Source organism: Bos grunniens, chromosome 1 (assembly GCF_055505025.1).
Source record: "Bos grunniens cultivar Pamir isolate PY7600 chromosome 1, Bosgru_T2T1.0, whole genome shotgun sequence".
Taxonomy (NCBI): Eukaryota; Metazoa; Chordata; class Mammalia; order Artiodactyla; family Bovidae; genus Bos; species Bos grunniens.
The window spans coordinates 75541513-75560820 of NC_141165.1; the positions used below are offsets into that span (position 1 = coordinate 75541513).

The following is a 19308-nucleotide window of genomic DNA, read 5'->3' on the forward strand; positions in this document are numbered from 1 at the left end:
CACCTGCAATGTGGGAGACCTGGGTTCGATCCCTGGGTTGGGAAGATCCCCTATGGAAGGGAAAGGCTACCCACTCCAATATTCTGGCCTGGAGAATTCCATGGTCTGTATAGCCCATGGGGTCACAAAGAGTTGGGCACAACTGAGTGATTTTCACTTTCAAATGTCTAAAGATTAGGATCTTTCACTAGTACAGGTTTAATTACTTTGCTATTAAAATTGAACATTGGCTCCAGAGTCTGGAGTTCTTGTGCTCTCTGGAATCTTTATCCTGGTTATCTGTACAGTCTTCTCTGAGAAGTGGTGAGAGTTGTTGGTGATTCAGTAGAAACTTCTGGTCCTGTTCAGCCTGCCCTCGGTTAGCCCTCCCTGTAGTTTTCCGCCTTCACCTACAGTTGTCCTGTGATTAGGAACTTTAAGGAATGGTGATTATGAGAATAATAGCAGTAATCGCAATTTCAATTTTAAAATTCTTCACAAATGACTGTTGAAACTATTTTAAGTATTTGAAAATGAATCATTTGGCTCTTCTGAAGATTTTAGACAAATGACTATGGTCCTTTGAAAAATTGTTTTTAAATAATCTCTTTAATTTCATCCTGACGAACCATGATTAGAATGAGCTGTAGTTAAATCATTTCATTCACGGGCATTACTAAAATTTGGTAGCACACATGTTATTTTAAAGGAGATAATGGAATTCTCTGCATTTAGCGAATTCCTATGTACAAAAGGAAAATGTAATCTTTATTAATTCTCACAACAAACAAATCTGTTAATATGAATGAATCATACGGAGAACTGCTGTCCAACTGAACATTCTGTGGTGATGAATATGTTCTATTTTGTGCTATCCAGTATGGTTGTAATTAGTCACATGTGGCTACCAACCACTTGAAATGGATTAATGTACCTGAGGAGTGGAATTTTTTATTTCATTTAATTTTAATTAATTGTACATTAAATAGCCTCATATGCCTAGAAGCTACTGTTTGGATGGTGCAAGTATAGAAGTTTAATATTAAAACAGAATGGAGGAAATTCTATAGAGAGTGGACATATTTTAGAATTTTCCACTTGTCTTTACTTGTTGCTAGAAATTTTTACCTTTTATCATAAATGTAGAAGTTAACCTCGAGGTAAGATGTGAGTCTAATCCATATTTTTTTAGGCCTTTCTTAATTAAATATAAGCCCATTATAATATTGACAGTAGAGTGTTGAGACTAAACAAGCATGGGTTTGGACTCGGCTCAGACTTAGGCTCAGGCTCTGGAATTGGAATAGAACTGGGTTCAACTACTGTCTTTGCCACTTAGCAGCTGTTGGTGAGTTTTTTAGGCCCTCTGTGCCCCAATTGCTTTGTCAGCTTTAGGAGTGATAATAGTACCTTTCACAAGGGTTGATGTGAGGATTAGAGAAGTTAATATAGGAAAAGTGTTTTGAGCAGTGTTTGACAGTAATCTCAGTGTCGTGGTCCGGGTGCGAGTTGGAAAAGAATTTCCGGACATGAGACAGAATGAGAGGGAAATAAAGTTTATTAGAGTGGAAGGTGCTGTTAGAACAGTGGGCCAGCTCAAGGGAGAACTGATGTTGAACAGGGTTCTTAGTCCACTTTTATACCCAGGGTACAAGGAGTGAGATAGGGGTCTTGCAGGTATTTGCTGATTGTGTGAGCACGTATGCTGGGTGGGGGAAGAGTAAGGCAAATACCTTCTCCTGTGTGGGATAGGAGGAGAGACAGGTTATACTGCTCAGGAGGACCTGAAATCCGCTAATAGTTACAACATGGGAGAGGGAAGGATGATAAGGGTCTGGTTTTTCTGTTCCTGCATTCCAAGACCCTCCTTGGTTTTATCTGCTCTGTGGTCCTTGGGTCACCACACTCAGTAAATATTAGCTATTGTTATTAATGCATTGTTTATCAAGTTACTCAGTGTGTGTGTGTGTGTTTGTGTGTGTGTATGTGTGCATGTGAAGTTCTCTCCTCCAAAAAGTAAACTGCATCATCTTATATCAGGTCCTATACTAGGTGTAAAACTATAGATAGGGAGCAAATGAAGAGGGACAAGGTACAGAGATAAATAATACTTGGATTCTACCCCACCAAATTTACAAACTAATTAGGAAGAATTATTTCTCTTTAAAAATAGAAGTCATCACCCACTGACTGCTCCCTCCAATTCTAACAATCTATAATTCTACCATCCCTAAGCAAGACTTAAAAAAGCAATGCAAAGATGGCAAAAGGACCTTTGACAACTTCTTGCCTGCCAGTTACAATCAAGACTTGCCCAGAAACCATTTGTAGGATCTACAGCCTTACTGGAAATTCCATGTACATCACTGGAAGTCTTACGGAAGCTCTTCAATAACCCTATTATACTAAGCTGGCAATGAATAATTTCATTTTCATGTTATATAGTATAAGCATAGGGACCACCAGAGAAATCCCTATTAAATATGTTTTTATTCTCAGCATCAAATTAATAACTTGTGCTACTTGTACTTTCTCCTAGTTAGGTGATTATTAATCTTTCAATATCTATAACTGTTAAAATTACATCCAAAAGATTTTCTTTTTGCAAACTAGACAAAGCATGGAGAATTTTGAGAGTGGGTCAAAGTAGTCTTCGAACCCGGAGTCTATAAATAGTGATGTCAAATCATACAGGCTGGGCCAGTGCTAATTTCTGGGCTAAGCTGCTCTATTTATATCTTTGGAAATGAATGATTCTTTTTATAAAAAAATAGCCATCCTTTGGGATAACTTTAAGTTTCTCATTTTCTATGATTATCCCTGGAATGACCAAGGACAAAACTGTTGTAAAGATATGTGCTCATTTGATCTTTAACCATGTGGTCCATATAGTCAAAGCTATGGTTTTTCCAGTAGTCATATACTGATGTGAGAGTTGGACCATAAAGAAGGCTGAATGCCAAAGAATTGATGCTTTTGAACTGTGGTGCTAGAGAAGACTCTTGAGAGTCCCTTAGATAGCAAGGACATCATACCAGTCAATCCTAAAGAAAATAAACCCTGAATATTCGCTGGAAGAACTGATGCTAAAGCTGAAGCTTAAATACCTTGGCCACCTGATGCAAAGACTCATTTGAAAAGACCCTGACGCTGGGAAAGATTGAAGGCAAAAGGAGAAGAGGATGACAGAGGATAAGATGGCTGGATGGCATCACTGATTCAATGGATATGAGTTTGAGCAAGCTCCCAGAGATAGTGAAGGACGGGGAAGCCTAGTGTGCTGCAGTTCCTGGGGTTGCAAAGAGTCAGACACAACTTAGTGACTGAAAACAACAATATTATTATTAATAATGAATATATTCTCTTACTTTAATGTTTATTAATTTAACATAAAGCAAGTATTATTTCATTTAGCCCTCATTACCACCCTGTGAGGTTGGTACTCAAGTTTTTGACTGCAGAAACTGAGACACACAAGGATGAGGAACCTCCCCATGGACAGAGTCAGTATTCAAACCAGGCAGATTGAATCTTGAGCATACATTTTACTACAGTATTGTTTATCACTTAAGGATTATTTTTTATGATTTTTCTACATTTGTGGGAAGCTACTATTGTACAAAGTTCTGTAAGCCTAGAACCATAAAAAACTTTTTTAGATTTTGCCCTAGGGATGGGGCCTTCATGAAGAAAGTAAAGGCAAGCTGCCTAAAGACAGTAACATTTCCAGGAAGATGGGTGAAACAAGAGTAGAACTAGGCATTCCCTAAAAGAGAGCATGTCTTCATATGTACACAATATGACATAGAAACATGTCGATCGCTAGGGAAGAAAATTCTATAATCTCCCTTGGGAACACAGTTCTGTCGTAGTTCTCCTATGTTGTAATTGCTGTTTAAAACATAAGCAGTCTTTTTCTAGAGATATTTTCTTGAATCAATAAAATTATCTCTGAATTTAATATAGTAATGTTAAAATAATGGGAGTTATGTACTTTTTTTCCCAAATATTAGAACTACATAGTATTAATATTCTCCCAATTATTATAGCTACGTAGAACCTTCTCAATTTCTTTCAACCTAATTAAAACCTGGAGTGTAAAAAGTAGCTGCTGCAGTTAAATCAAAGACAAAGGAAACTAAATATGAAAAAAAAATTGCATGTTTGAGATTTTCCTCTTCTGTTTTCCAGCTTACTTTTGCCCTTTTAACCCGCGTTTGTTTTGGGTTCTTTGTGCTTTCATTTATAATTTCAAATAAATGTGCCTCAATTTCTATGTAAATTGAGCTATCCCTTCCTTATCCCCCTTTTGTCATTTTTTTCACTTAAGAAAGCTTTCTTGTCTTTCTTTTGTCCTTCTTTTCACGTGCCTTGATCTCACATATGTATTGAGCATATTGACATATATCTTTTCTTTCTAGTTTTTCTAGTTAAAGATTTGAATCACTAAGAAGTCTTGAGGATTCACTGTGTGCTGGTTAAATGTATTATATATGCATTATCTCATACAACATCTAATACATTCTATGAGATGAATTCTGTTGTTATCGCCACTTAAAACGAAATTTGGGGCTTAAAGGGAGAGTAAGGTCAAGTTAATGGTTAATATTTGAATCTAGGTCTATCTTCCTCCAGTGCTTTCCCTCTTAACCCTTCACAGTATTATTCTCTATATGATAAAGTACATTAAATGTTCTGAATTGGTTGATTGGGAGAATATTAATACTATAAGAATATTAATGCAATGAGGAAACAAAAGTTGATGACTCCTATTTTGTTTTTACCATTTCTACTAGGAAGAATCATATCAAGCTGGAAAAAGCAGAATAATCTAGATAAGAGAACTGAAACTTAAGACAGATAAAGAGACAAAGGCATATCTAATTAAATCTTGATGATTTCCAAGTTCTAAGGTCAGATGGCTTACACACTAATGCACTAAAACTCTTGCATTTAGGGAAAAAAAAAAAACTTGCATTTAGGGTCACAAAGACAACCTTCCATACGGAATTATCATTAGAAATTGTGAGCAAGATATTCAAGGGCAAGTAGAATATAGAGGGACTTCTCTGGCTGTCCAATGATTAAAACTCTACCCTTCCACTGCAGAGGGCATGGGTTCGAGCCCTCGTCAGGGAACTAGGAACCCAGAAGTTGTGTGCGTGGCTCAGCCAATAAATAAGCAGAAAACATTTTTAAAAAGCAAAGATTTGGATTGAAAATTTCTGAATAAACAATTGATTCTTGCTAAGACTAGAAATTTAGGAAAACATAGAAAAAATTTAAAAACAGCACTGAAAACCACTGTTAATCTTTTAAACCTGCTTTCCTACTTTCTTGAAATGCTTATATAATTATTTTTATATTCATTAGTATTAAATATTTAAGGGCATATGTATCTGTATCTTATTTTTAAGATATTTTAAGTGGATTTATTTTGTTGTTAATTTTCTTCTTCATATGGCAAGTCAGATTTCAGTCAGAAAATGTTGATTCTATTCTGGAATAGTAACACTTAGTATATTGTTTATCATAGATTTATGGAGGTTGTAGAGAAGTCTTTCCTTTGGTCAAGAAGTTTGTTTAGTGTTTGATTTTAGGTGTATTTGAAGCCTCACAAGTTGCTGGCTTTTAAATTAAGATTATAGTTTGTAACTATGTAATAAAGCATGTTTTTAAAAAATTTATAATTCACTTATTTATTTATTCATTTTTGCCTCTACTGAGTCTTCATTGCTGCTTGGGCTTTTCTCTGGTTGTAACGAGCCAGGGCTACTGTCTAGCTGTGGTGCGCAGACTTTTCGCTGTGGTAGCTTCTCCTGTTGCTGCTGCTGCTGCTAAGTCACTTCAGTCATGTCCGACTCTGTGCAACCCCATAGATGGCAGCCCACCAGGCTCCCCCATCCCTGGGATTCTCCAGGCAAGAACACTGGAGTGGGTTGCCATTTCCTTCTCCAGTGCATGAAAGTGAAAAGTGAAAGTGAAGTCGCTCAGTCGTGTCCAACTCTTTGCGACCCCATGGACTGCAGCCCACCAGGCTCCTCTGTCCATGTAATTTTCCAGGCAAGAGTACTGGAGTGGGGTGCCATTGCCTTCTCTGGTTGCAGAGCACGAGTTGGAGGGCTTCAGTAGTTGCAGCTCCCAGGCTCAAGAGTTGTGGCGCATGGGCTTAGTTGCTCTGTGGCATGTGGGATCTTCCTGGATCAGGGATCGAACCTCTGTCACCTGCACTGGCAGGCGGATTCTTTATCATTGAACCATCTGGGAAGCTCTGTAATGAAGCATGTTTATTCATTTAAAAACTTACATTATAAGCTTATTTTAACTTTAATCATGGTTGTGTTTATAGGTGAAGGTGAAAGTGAAAGTCGCTCAGTTGTGTCTGACTCTTTGCAACCCCATGGACTATGCAGTCCATGGAATTCTCCAGGCCAGAATACTGGAGTGGGTAGCCTTTCCCTTCTCCAGGGGATCTTCCTAACCCAGGGAATCGAACCCAGGTCTCCTGCGTTGCAGGTGGATTCTTTACCAGCTTAGCCACAAGGGAAGCCCAAGAATACTGGAGTGAGTAGCCTATCCCTTCTCCAGCGGATCTTTCAACCCAGAAATTGAACCAGAGTCTCCTACATTCCAGGCAGATAGATTCTTTACCAACTGAGCTGTCAGGGGAAGGCCATATTCATTAAGTAATATGGAGGTTACCTTTTTGTAATTTTTATTTTTTGCTGACTCTAGCATTGTTTAATATTATTAAACATTCATAATCTTAACCAAAAATATAAGGCGTATGGTACACACTGAATCAATATTTTTTAATGCATGATTATTGGATGAAATGTTATAAAGAAGATGGGACAAGGTAGGTCAGTGCATTTGGTCAATGTGAGGCTATTATTGTCCTTTCAGATAGGAATTTCAGTAGACGGCTCACAGTTAAGAGAGCAAGTTAGGGGTGAAGACACAATTGTAGGTCACTCTTCTGATCTGATTTTTAAATAATCTTATACTTAAAATTTTACAGTTCCGTTAGAAAACGCAGATAATTTTTTTTAAGTTCAAATCAAGATCACCATGATAAACATCTATCCCAGAAAGATTTTTTTTAGTTATTGCTATGAGCAAGTAGATGCTTTTCTGGAACTCTCTTGCTTTTTCCATGATCCAGCAGATGTTGGCAATTTGATCTCTGGTTCCTCTGCCTTTTCTAAAACCAGCTTGAACATCTGGAAGTTCACGGTTCACATATTACTGAAGCCTGGCTTGGAGAATTTTGAGCATTACTTTACTAGCGTGTGAGATGAGTGCAATTGTGTGGTAGTTTGAGCATTCTTTGGCATTGCCTTTCTTTGGGATTGGAATGAAAACTGACCTTTTCCAGTCCTGTGGCCACTGCTGAGTTTTCCAAATTTGCTGGCATATTGAGTGCAGCACTTTCACAGCATCATCTTTCAGGATTTGGAATAGCTCAACTGGAATTCCATCACCTCCACTAGCTTTGTTCGTAGTGATGCTTTCTAAGGCCCACTTGACTTCACATTCCAGGATGTCTGGCTCTAGGTCAGTGATCACACCATCGTGATTATCTGTGTCGTGAAGATCTTTTTTGTACAGTTCTTCTGTGTATTCCTGCCATCTCTTCTTAATATCTTCTGCTTCTGTTAGGCCCATACCATTTCTGTCCTTTATCGAGCCCATCTTTGCATGAAATGTTCCTTTGGTATCTCCGATTTTCTTGAAGAGATCCCTAGTCTTTCCCATTCTGTTGTTTTCCTCTATTTCTTTGCATTGATCGCTGAAAAATGTAGCGATCTTCTTGCTTATCTCTTCTTGCTATTCTTTGGAACTCTGCATTCAGATGTTTATATCTTTCCTTTTCTCCTTTGCTTTTCGCTTTTCTTTTCACAGCTATTTGTAAGGCCTCCCCAGACAGCCATTTTGCTTTTGTGCATTTCTTTTCCATGGGGATGGTCTTGATCCCTGTCTCCTGTACAATGTCACAAGCCTCATTCCATAGTTCATCAGGCACTCTATCTATCAGATCTAGGCCCTTAAATCTATTTCTCACTTCCACTGTATAATCATAAGGGATTTGATTTAGGTCATACCTGAATGGTCTAGTGGTTTTCCCTACTTTCTTCAATTTAAGTCTGAATTTGGCAATAAGGAGTTCATGGTATGAGCCACAGTCAGCTCCTGGTCTTGTTTTTGCTGACTGTATAGAGCTTCTCCATCATGGGAATACCAGATCACCTGATCTGCCTCTTGAGAAATTTGTATGCAGATCAGGAAGCAACAGTTAGAACTGGACATGGAACAATAGACTGGTTCCAAATAGGAAAAGGAGTTTGTCAAGGCTGTATATTGTACCCTGTTTATTTAACTTATATGCAGAGTACATCACGAGAAACGATGGACTGGAAGAACACAAGCTGGAATCAAGATTGCCGGGAGAAATATCAATAACCTCAGATATGCAGATGACATCACCCTTATGGCAGAAAGTGAAGAGGAACTAAAAAGCCTCTGGATGAAAGTGAAAGTGGAGAGTGAAAAAGTTGGCTTAAAGCTCAACATTCAGAAAACTAGGATCATGGCATCCGGTCCCATCACTTCATGAGAAATAGATGGGGAAACAGTGGAAACAGTGTCAGCCTTTATTTTTCTGGGCTCCAAAATCACTACAGATGGTGACTGCAGCCATGAAATTAAAAGACGCTTACTCCTTGGAAGGAAAGTTGTGACCAACCTAGATAGCATATTCAAAAGCAGAGACATTACTTTGCCAACAAAGGTTCGTCTAGTCAAGGCTATGGTTTTTCCTGTGGTCATGTATGGATGTGAGAGTTGGACTGTGAAGAAGGCTGAGCGCCGAAGAATTGATGCTTTTGAACTGTGGTGTTGGAGAAGACTTTTGAGAGTCCCTTGGACTTCAAGGAGATCCAGCCAGTCCATTCTGAAGGAGATCAGCCCTGGGATTTCTTTGGAGGGAATGATGCTAAAGCTGAAACTCCAGTACTTTGGCCACCTCATGCGAAGAATTGACTCATTGGAAAAGACTCTGATGCTGGGAGGGATTGGGGGCAAGAGGAGAAGGGGACGACAGAGGATGAGATGGCTGGATGGCGTCACTGACTCGATGGACGTGAGTCTGAGTGAACTCCGGGAGTTGGTAATGGACAGGGAGGCCTGGCGTGCTGCGATTCATGAGGTCGCAAAGAGTCGGACACAACTGAATGACTGATCTGATCTGATGAGCAAGTAACTTAATCCCAGTTTTTAAATGGGAATGATTGCCTTAATAGCATAAACTTCACTTATGCTCTAAATACTGCTGTGTGAAGTAATCATTTTTGAAAAGTAACCAGAAAGTTGGGATAGCAGTATTGTGTTCATTTTAAGGCAAAACAATGCCAACTGAAGAGAAGACAGCTTGGGAAAAGCTCAATCAAAAAATCTTAGCAATCATGCCTACTTTCAAATTTTATTCAATTTTAGTCAGTTCGTTGAATTCAGTTGAATTTTATTCATTTGTGGGGCAAAATTTTCCAAAATCTTTGATTTGCTCATATTTATGCTATAAAGCTCAAAATCGGATCTATTATAAAATTATCCTCTTTAGCAACATGGAGACAATTGTATCATATAATAAAAACACAAGAACTCAAGGACCATTTGGCCACCTGACCTCTTCCTTTCCTCTTTTTCTCGGTGCCAAATTCATCTTGGCATGAAGTCAAGGTAATTTCCAGAAACTGGCAGTGCCCTGGCAAATGCACAGCTGCCCCTGTCGCCAACCCTTGCCTACTAATTTTTACACAAACCACTTCCTCCTTTTGAGGCTGAGAAGCTCACAGGGCAAGGAAGTGTGCCTGAAGGGCAGAGAGGGAGGCGCTGCCTTGTACTCCTGCAGATTCAGGAGCCCTTGTATAAGGGCAGAGGCAGCACCACCTCCCCCTGCAGCCTTGCCCGTAGATCTTTGTCCTGATAAGGGCACAGGCTGACCTTGCCGTCTTGCACCTCTGCTCTTCCTTATCTTTTTCCACTTGACTCTCAGTGTTTAAAATTCTTGCCTCGTTTCGTGTCTATCCCCTTCTAATAAATTCTAGCTTTGACTTCTCATGAACTGAAAGATCCAGTCAGTTCCCAAGAGAGTACACGAGCCCAGTCTGGACAGAGAGAGAGGAACTGAGAGGACAAAGAGAGAGGCAGAGATGGTGGAGCTGCTTCTGCTCCCTTAGGTTCCACTCACCAGCTCCTTCACTGTGCAGTGGCAGTGTGTGGGTGTACATACAAACACAGGTAAAATTTAGATATTTTCATCCTCCTACACTCTTACATGTAGAGTCAACTCTGATCGTATTTGAATATAGTCATGGTGATGATTTCTTTCCTTTTGTTCTGTGCTCCTCAGTTTCTCTGCCTTTGTTGCTTGCGATTGGATGTGATTTCTTGGTGAACAGAGGAAAGCCTGTCTGACTGCACGTCTTTATACACATTTTGAGGTTTCCATCGTCTCTGCCTGCTCCCAGAGCAGCTGGATCACCAAAAGCTGGGTGCCCTTCACTGCTCTGTTGACACATGCAGGGTCACCCCTCTAAATGGATGTTTGTACTTTTTCGGATGTAGCTTTAGTGCATCTAGAATAGCATTGCATTATCATCTTTTGTCATCAGTGATCATGCTATCATGACTATTTGTTTCTATTTGTCTGAATAAATAACCAGACTAGGGGAAGACCATAGGATAAGGAAAGAGGATTCATTCCAGCTCTGCCACTAATTAGTTGTATTGAGCAAGTCAACAGTCTCTCTGGGATTTTATTTTGTATGTGAGACAGGTAGATTGGACTATATTCCTTAAGGGTCCTGTTATTCTTGACCTCCTAAATATCATACTGTATGTGATGACCATGCTAAAGTTCTCTTCTTTAGACTCATTCCTAGTGCCTGTGTGAGCAGGTCCACTTCACGTGCACTACTAACCTCTTAGAAATCAGAAGAGATGGGAGTTCTCTGGTGGTCTAGTGGTTGGGATTTGGCACTTCCAGTGCTGTGGCCCAGGTTCAGTCCTGGTTGGAGAATTGAGATCCCACAAGGTGCAAGTTGTGGCCAAAAAAAAAAAAAGAAGAACTGAGAAGAGGTTACAATTCAAAACAAACTCATGTCTTTCTAACTTTTTGTGTATGAGCTAATTTCAGTGTGATGTCATCAAGGAGAAGAAACTCAGAATAGAAGTGGACAAAATGGAAATTTACCAGGAGTTAATATAAAATTCTGCAGTTGAGTTCAAAGAACACTTTGCACAAATAGGTGTTTGGCTGAAATTCACATATACATTTGGGTATTTGCGTTATCAACTGATGTGAGCCAACAGCATAATGTATGCCCTATGCTGTAAAGGATAACCATGAATCCCAATGGCAAAGACAGATTGGAAGCAACTGCTCAGACAGTGGCCAGGTCAGATAGCATGAAGTCAGAGATCCTGAAAGATATCAAGCAGAGCAAGGTCAGAGAGGCCAAAGGCAAAAGACAGCTGAAGGTCATGGCAGAAGATCAGCAAGAATGCAAAATGAAGGGATCAGTAATGTCAGAGCCTAGAGAGGAACACAAAAGGAAGGAAATGGGGAGCATGGGGCTGGGGGTCAACTCAGCAAACAGCTGTTTCTATAATGAAGGGCTCCAGCTTTTCTTTTTCTTTCTTTCTTTTCCCCAACCTTATATTCCCAGGTAGCTTCCCAGCCCTTAAATTTCTCCACGCCCTGGAAGTTGTCTCACTTAACCTAACTTTGTCCTGTTAAAGTTCTCTCTCTGATTTCTTTAAAGGGAAGAATTGTCTGTATTATTTCATGAGCTTTCAGAGCCGTATGTGAAGGAGTTGCTTTTATTGCACACCGCTGTCCAACATCAGCTGACTTTTTCATTATTTCTGGCTGACCAGCTCTCCCACACATGCCCTGGTCGCTTTTTCTCTGCCTTTGCTCACACTCTTATTCTTTCTTAACTTCCTTTCCTCTGTCAGTGTCAAACACATCTTCCTTACCTTCTCATGTCCCCATTCTTACTCCCTGTAGACCAGAATGTGGCATGAATGTCGTGGGGGTGAGAGTGGGCAGGAGGTAATTCCCTCGGTGTAATTATTAACTCCTTAAGTAGCATTAGTCGCTTAGCTGAGTCCAACTCTTTGTTATTCCATGAGCTATATACAGCCCACCAGGCTCCTCTATCCGTGGAATTCTCCAGGCAAGAATACTAGAGTCGGTAGCCATTCCCTTCTCCAGGGGATCTTCCCAACACAGGGATCAAACCCAGGTCTCCTGCATTGCAAGCAGATTCTTTACCATCTGAGCCACCAGGAAAGCCATCTTACCAGGTGGTGCTAGTGGTAAAGAACCTGCCTGCCAATGCAGGGGGCTTAAGAGATGTGGGTTTGATCCCTGGGTCAGAAGATCCCTTGGAGGAGAGCATGGCAACCCACTCCAGTGTTCTTGCCTGGAGACTCCCATGGACTGAGGAACCTTGGAGTCTACAGTCCATGGGTTTGCAAAGAGTCAGATACAACTGAAGCAACTTAGCACACATGCATGACTCAGTAGGATTTAAGTTAACTGTGTTGGGGCTTCCCTGGTGGTTCAGATGGTAAAATATTTGCCTGCAATGCAGGACACCCAGATTCAATCCTTGGGTTGGGAAGATCCCCTGGAAAAGGGAATGGCAACCCACTTCAGTATTCTTGCCTGGACAGAAGAGCCTGGCGGGCTACAGTCCATGGGGTCACAAAGAGTCAGACATGACTGAGTGACTAACACTTTGAACTTTTGAATTTAAGTAGTGTATAAGCTTTGAAAGAAAGAAACTATGTCTTACAGAGACCACATGGTACAGTAGAGAGTTTGGGATTAGGTCCTGGCTCTATGACCTTTAGCATATACCTCTCTCTAAGCCTCAGTGTTCTTCTGGGAAAGACAGGAGTAACGATTCCATGCTCTGGCTTCCTTACACAGGCAATCAGATGTTTAGGTCAAGGTCACAGGAAATAGCATTTTTTAACCTGTAAAGTACTCTAACAGAATGAAGGGTTATCATAACAGGTGCCTTGTTATAAAGAATTGAAGGAAATCTGAGAATCTGAATTCTTAGATTGTAATTCTTGCTCTACCACTTACTTAGTATGTAGCCTTAGAAGTTTCTTACTTCTCTAAAATGAAAATGACACCATCACAAAGATAATGTTGCTGGTGCTGGCTTGTATACCAGTTTGTAAGAGCCAGTTGTCAAATATTTAGTAACTGCAGGCAGGTTGTTAAGCTATTGTTACGAGCCTGAAACCTGACTTGGTGGGAGTATTTATACCAGGGAAATTAGCAAATACTACTTATCGGATTACTGGTTTTTTATTCTGGAGAGTAGATGGCTCAGACAACAGACATTTACTTCTGACAGTTTTGGGGGCTGAGACAACCAAGACTGAGGCACTTGCATGTTCCATAGTCTGGTGAGGGCCCACTTCCTGCTTCATAAACAGCCGTCTTCTCACTATGTTCTCTCGTGGCAGCAGAAGCAAGGGAGTTCTCTAGGGTCTTTTTCACAGGGCAGTAACCCCATTCACAAAGGCTCCACTGTCAGGACCTAATCACCTCCCAAAGGCCCCCCAGCCAAGCAGCATCACAAATGAGTTTTACCGTGTAAGTGGAGTGAGGGGAAGACATTCACCCTATAGAAGTGTATTGATACAGAATGCTTAGAATATCTTGAAAAACACAACATAAATCCCTCCCAAATCTAACCACCTAGAATTAACAGCTATTAATTCTTTGGATGTATCCTTCCAGTCTTTTTTTCTTATACATGTGTTTGTGTATCTTTTTAAATAATAAAAATTTTAAATGGCTTATGTTGTATATATTGTTCTAACCTATTTTTTATATTACTATGTCATGAACATTTTCTCATGTTAGTAAGTACTCTTCTACAACATGATTTTTAACTGCTGCACAGTATTCCATTACGTGGATCAACACCACTGTTTAACCAATCCCCTTTGCTTCAGCGTTTTTACTGTTATAATCAGAAGTGTAGTAGTGTGACTGACTAAAGACAGGGTGATCTCACGTCCTCCTCCTGTTCTCCCCAGGTTCTGAAGCCCCCTCTTACATCAGAACTCTACTGTAATGATCCTCTGAGTGTCATCTCAGGACCTCGGGCACACTCATGGCACGATGGCCAACCCTCAGGAGCACCTGAGCTGCTCCTCTTCTCCACGTTTGCCTTTGAGTGAAAACAAAACCTTCAGTGGACTACAAGATGACCTCGCACCTATGGGGAGCCACGCTTCCCCCAAGCTTCTTAAGGACCAGCAGGAAAAGGGCATGGTGCAAACTGAGCTAGCTGAAGGCACGAACAGCCCCATCACCACAACAGTGTTGACAAGCATAAGTGAGGATTCCAGGGACCAGTTTGAGAACAGCGTTCTTCAGCTAAGGGAACAAGATGAATCAGAGATGGCCATGTCTCATGGGAACAGCAACACTGTGGATGGAGAGGGCACAAGTGGAACTGAAGACATCAAGATTCAGTTCAGCAGGTCGGGCAGCGGCAGTGGTGGGTTTCTTGAAGGACTATTTGGATGCTTAAGGCCTGTATGGAATATCATTGGAAAGGCATATTCCACTGATTACAAATTGCAGCAGCAAGGTAAGAAAGATACTTCCTGTGTAAACACCCCACCACCATTAACTGAGTAACTTTGATAAACTAAAGACCTAGAGCCAGAAGAATACACTAGGTCAGTCTCCTGTAGACCTTCTGAATGGAGCAGAGTGACATACAGTTGGTCTTTTTTGGTTGAAGCCCATCTTTTGTGGTTATCCAGTGATGTCCGGAGTAGAGTACATATAAGACAATCCATGACATTGTGAGGAAGAAAATGTTAGAGCTCCTGTTCCTTTTAACTCAGCATTTTAAATTTCTATTCTCATGTATGTTTTCACATGTATATTTAGTATTTTAATAAAGTTGCACAGATATATAATTTGTAAATAAATCACATAGTAGGCACATATTCCAAATTTTTTATTAACAGTTTTTTACAGTCAAAAATTTGATGGTCACTGGACTAATTCAAAACCAGACAGAAATGGCATGGTATTGCCTCCAAAGATTGCAGGACTGCCTTAATTAATAGCAAAAATGAATATTTTAAATTTTATAGTCAAGCTCAGAAAACTCACGTTTTGAGAAAAGAACAAAATATCTAACCATCCTTGAGAAACATTATTATTTCTAGGTCCCACAGCTTTTTAAAAAGTAAAATTTTAACTCCCATCATTGTATAACATGTATATTCATATATTCCAATTCAAGCCTTACTCTTTTTGAAGTAAAGAGAACACATGGCCCTAGTGTTCTTTATTTATATTCTTGTAACTTTATTTATATTCTTGAAACAGTTTTTCCTGAGAATAAAAGTAAGATATATATAGAAAATTTTGAACCTGCAAGTAAGTTCACCCAAAAAAGTTAAAATAATCGATGATTCCCCAATCTGAAGTAACCAATCTAAGTGTTTTGGCACATATATTATGTTAGCCTATATATCTGTGTGTAAGTATGCTTTTAAAAAGTCATACTGTTCTGTAACTCCTTTTCATTTCATATTGTGAATCCTTCCCATACCATGAAATATACTTTTCAGCATCATTTTTAATGTCTGCCTAATATTAAATTGTGTGAACATGTACAATTTAGTACTTGTAATTAAGTTATCCTCTGTGTTTTTCCCTTTGGATGAGAACTCAGGGTTTACTCTTTTAACAACGTTCAAATGTAACATAAGCATTGTTAATTATATTTATCAAGTTGTACATTACATCCCCTTGATCTTATAACTGGAAGTTTGAACCTTTTGACTGCCTTCATCCAATTCCCCCTCTCCCACTCTCCACCTCTGGTAACCACAGAACTGATCTCTCTTTCTGTGAGTTTGTTTCTTTTTGAAGTATAACTGACCTAGAGCACTATATTAGTTCCTGCTACACATCATAGTGATTTGACACATGGCAACCCACTTCAGTGTTCTTGCCTGGAAAATTCCATGTACAGAGGCATCTGGCTGGCTACAGTCCAGAGTCGAAGAGTCAGGCTCGAAGAGTCAGACATAGCTGAGCACACGTGCACCGTGTGCTTCAGAATGATCACCGTGACAGGTCCAGCTACTGTCTGTCACCACACAGAGAGATTGCATGATTGTTGACTGTATTCCCCACACTGTACATTTCACGCCTATGACTCATTTATTTTGCCCTAAAAGTTTGTAGCTCTTAATCTCCCTCACCTATTACTCCCCTCCCCCTTCTTCCTTCCCTGTGACAACCACCTGTTTGTTCTGTGTATCCATGGCTCTGTTTCTATTTTGCTGTTTGTTCATTTGTTTGGCTTTTTAGATCACACATTTAAGTGAAATCATAGAGTATTTGTCTTTCTCCATCTGACTTATTTCACTTGGCATGGGGCCTTCTAGGTCTATCCATGTTGTCACAGATGGCAAGATTTCATTCTTTTTTATGGCTGAGTAATATGCTGTTGTGTGTGTGTGTGTGTGTGTTTATATATATACACCACATCTTTTTTTATCGGTTCATCTACTCATGGACACTTTGATTGCTTCCAAATCTTGGATATTGTAAATAATGTTGCAGTTAATGTAAGGGTGCATGTATCTTTTCTAAAGAGTGGGGTATTTGAGGGGTTTGTTTTTTAATTTTTTATACAATTTTTAAAGGATGCTTTCCATTTACAGTTATTACAGAATGTTGGTCATATTCACCATATTGTACATTACATCCTTGAGCCTGTCTTACACCCAGAAGTTCGTACCTCCTACTCTTGCACCCCTATAGCGCCCCTCCCTCTCTCTCCATCGGTAGCCCCTGGTTTGTTCACTATATCTGTGAGTCTGCCTCTTTTTAGTTATATTCATTTGTTTTTTGTATTTTTTAAAATCCAAAATATATGTGTATCATATAGTATTTGTCTTACTCTATCTGACATATTTCACTTTAGCATAACATCCTCCATGTCCATCCATGTTGCTGCATATGGCATAATTCTGTTCTTTTTATGGCTGAGTAGTATTCCATTGTGTCGTATATGTATGTGTGTGTGCGTATGTATATATATGTCAAGTTGTATGGACTATTTGTATATGATGGATGTTAATCCTTTAACAGGCATATTTGCAAATATTTTCTCCCATTCAGTAGGTTGTCTTTTTGTTTTGTCAATGGTTTGGCTTTGCTCTGTGAAAGCTTTTAGGTTTAATTAGGTCCCACTTGTTTATTTTTGCTTTTATTTCCTTTAGGGTCCAAAAAAAAAAATATTGCTGCAGTTTATGCCAAAGAGTGTTCTGCATGGGATTGCATTCCTCTAGGAATTTTATAGTCTCTGGCCTTACATTTAGGTCTCTAAAGAGTGTTTTTGTTTTCTTTAGATAAATATCCAGGAGTAGAGTTGTTGGGTCATATGGTAATTCTATATATAGTTCTATTTTTAGTTTTTTGAGGTATCTCCATACTGTTTTCCATAATGGCTGCACCAATTTGCATTCCCATCGACAGTACACAAAGGCTCCCTTTTCTCTACTCCTGGCCAACCCTTGATGATTAGTGATGTTGAGCATCTTTTCATGTGCCTGTTGGCCATTTATATGTCTTCTTTGGATAAATATCTATTCAGCTATCTATTTATCCTCTGTCCATTTTTTAATCAGGTTTTCTTTTTTATGTTGTTTTGAGTTCTTTATACATTTTGGATATTAACCCCTTATCAGAATAGTGTTTACAAATATGATCTCCCATTCAGCAGGCTGCCATTTCATTTTATTGTTTCCTTCACTGTGTAAAAGCTTTTTAGTCTGATACAGTCCCATTTGCTTATTTTTGCTTTTGTTGCTCTTGCCTGAGAAGACATATTCAAAAAAATATTGCTAAGATTGATGTGAAAGAATGTACTGCCAATGTTTTCTTCCAGAACTTTTATGGTTTCATAGATCTTACATTTAGGTCTTTCATCCATGTAGCTGTCCAATTTTCCCAACACCGTTTATTGAAGAGGCTGTCTCTTCCTCCATTGTATATTCTTGCCTCCTTTCTTGTAGACTAATTGCTCATACAAGTATCGTTTCATTTCTGGGCTCTCTGTGCTGTCCCATTGATATCTGTGCCAGTACTATACTGCTTTGATTACTATAGCTTTGTCTTACAGTTAGAAATCAGGGAGCATGATACCTCCAGCTTTGCTCTTCTTTCTCAAAATTGTTTTGGATATTGGGTATATTTTGTGTTTCCTTACAAATTTTAGGATTATTTGTTCTAGTTCTATGAAGAATCCATGGATATTTTGACAGGAATTGCACTGAATCTCTAGACTTCCTTGGGTAGTATGGTCATTTTAACATTATTAATTCTTCCAATTCGTGAGCATGGTATATCTTTCCCTCTGTGTGTGTTGTCTTCAATTTCTTTCATCAATGTCTTATTGTTTTCAGAGTACACGTCTTTTACCTCCTCAGATGTATTCTTAATATTTTATTTGTTTTGATGCAGTTGTAATTGCATCAAATTGTTTTCTTTATTTCCTTCTCTGATTGTTGATTGTTAGTGTATAGAAATGTAACATATTTCTGTATATTAATTTTGTATCCTGAAACTTTTCCAAATTCATTGGTAAATTCCACTGCAATCTTCTCATTTGACAGTTTGTTTACTATTTTCAGTGGTTATAAGCCAGGCTGCAATGAATATAGCATTGAAACATAAACATCACCATATGTAAAATTAGATAACCAGTTGAAATTTACCGTATGATACAGGGAGTTCAAATCTGGTGCTCTGTGACAACGTAAATGGGTGAGATGAGGTGGGAGGTGGGAGATGGGAGGGAGATCCAAGAGGGAGGGGACATATGTATACTTGTGGCTGATTCATGCTGATATATGGCAGAAACCAACACAGTATTATAAAGCAATTATCCTCCAATTAAAAATGAAAAAAAAATTAAGTCTACAAATAACAAATGCTAGAGAGGGTGTGGAGAAAAGGGAACTCTCCTACACAGTTGGTGGGAATATAAATTGGTACAGCCACTATGGAAAACAGTATGGAGATTCCTCAAGAAACTAAAAACAGAATTACCGTATAACCCAGCAGTTCTACTCCTGGGCAAAACTATAATTCAAAAACATACAGGCACCCCTGTGTTCATAGCAGCACTTTTCACAATAGCCAAGACACGGAAACAACCTAAGTGTCCATCAACAGAATAATGGGTAAAG

At 39.2% G+C, this 19308-nt stretch overlaps 1 protein-coding gene across 10 annotated transcripts in view; it reads left to right on the top strand.

Moving 5' to 3' along the window:
• Positions 1–19308, top strand: part of MAP3K13 (mitogen-activated protein kinase kinase kinase 13) — a 159480-nt gene that overhangs the window by 97156 nt on the left and 43016 nt on the right. For all 10 annotated transcript variants that reach the window (XM_086397522.1, XM_086397503.1, XM_086397578.1 and 7 more), the window contains one exon: positions 14113–14672. In XM_086397522.1, the coding sequence (XP_086253648.1) occupies positions 14198–14672 (475 nt within the window). In that variant the 5' untranslated portion in view covers positions 14113–14197. The remainder of the gene's footprint in view (positions 1–14112; positions 14673–19308) is intronic.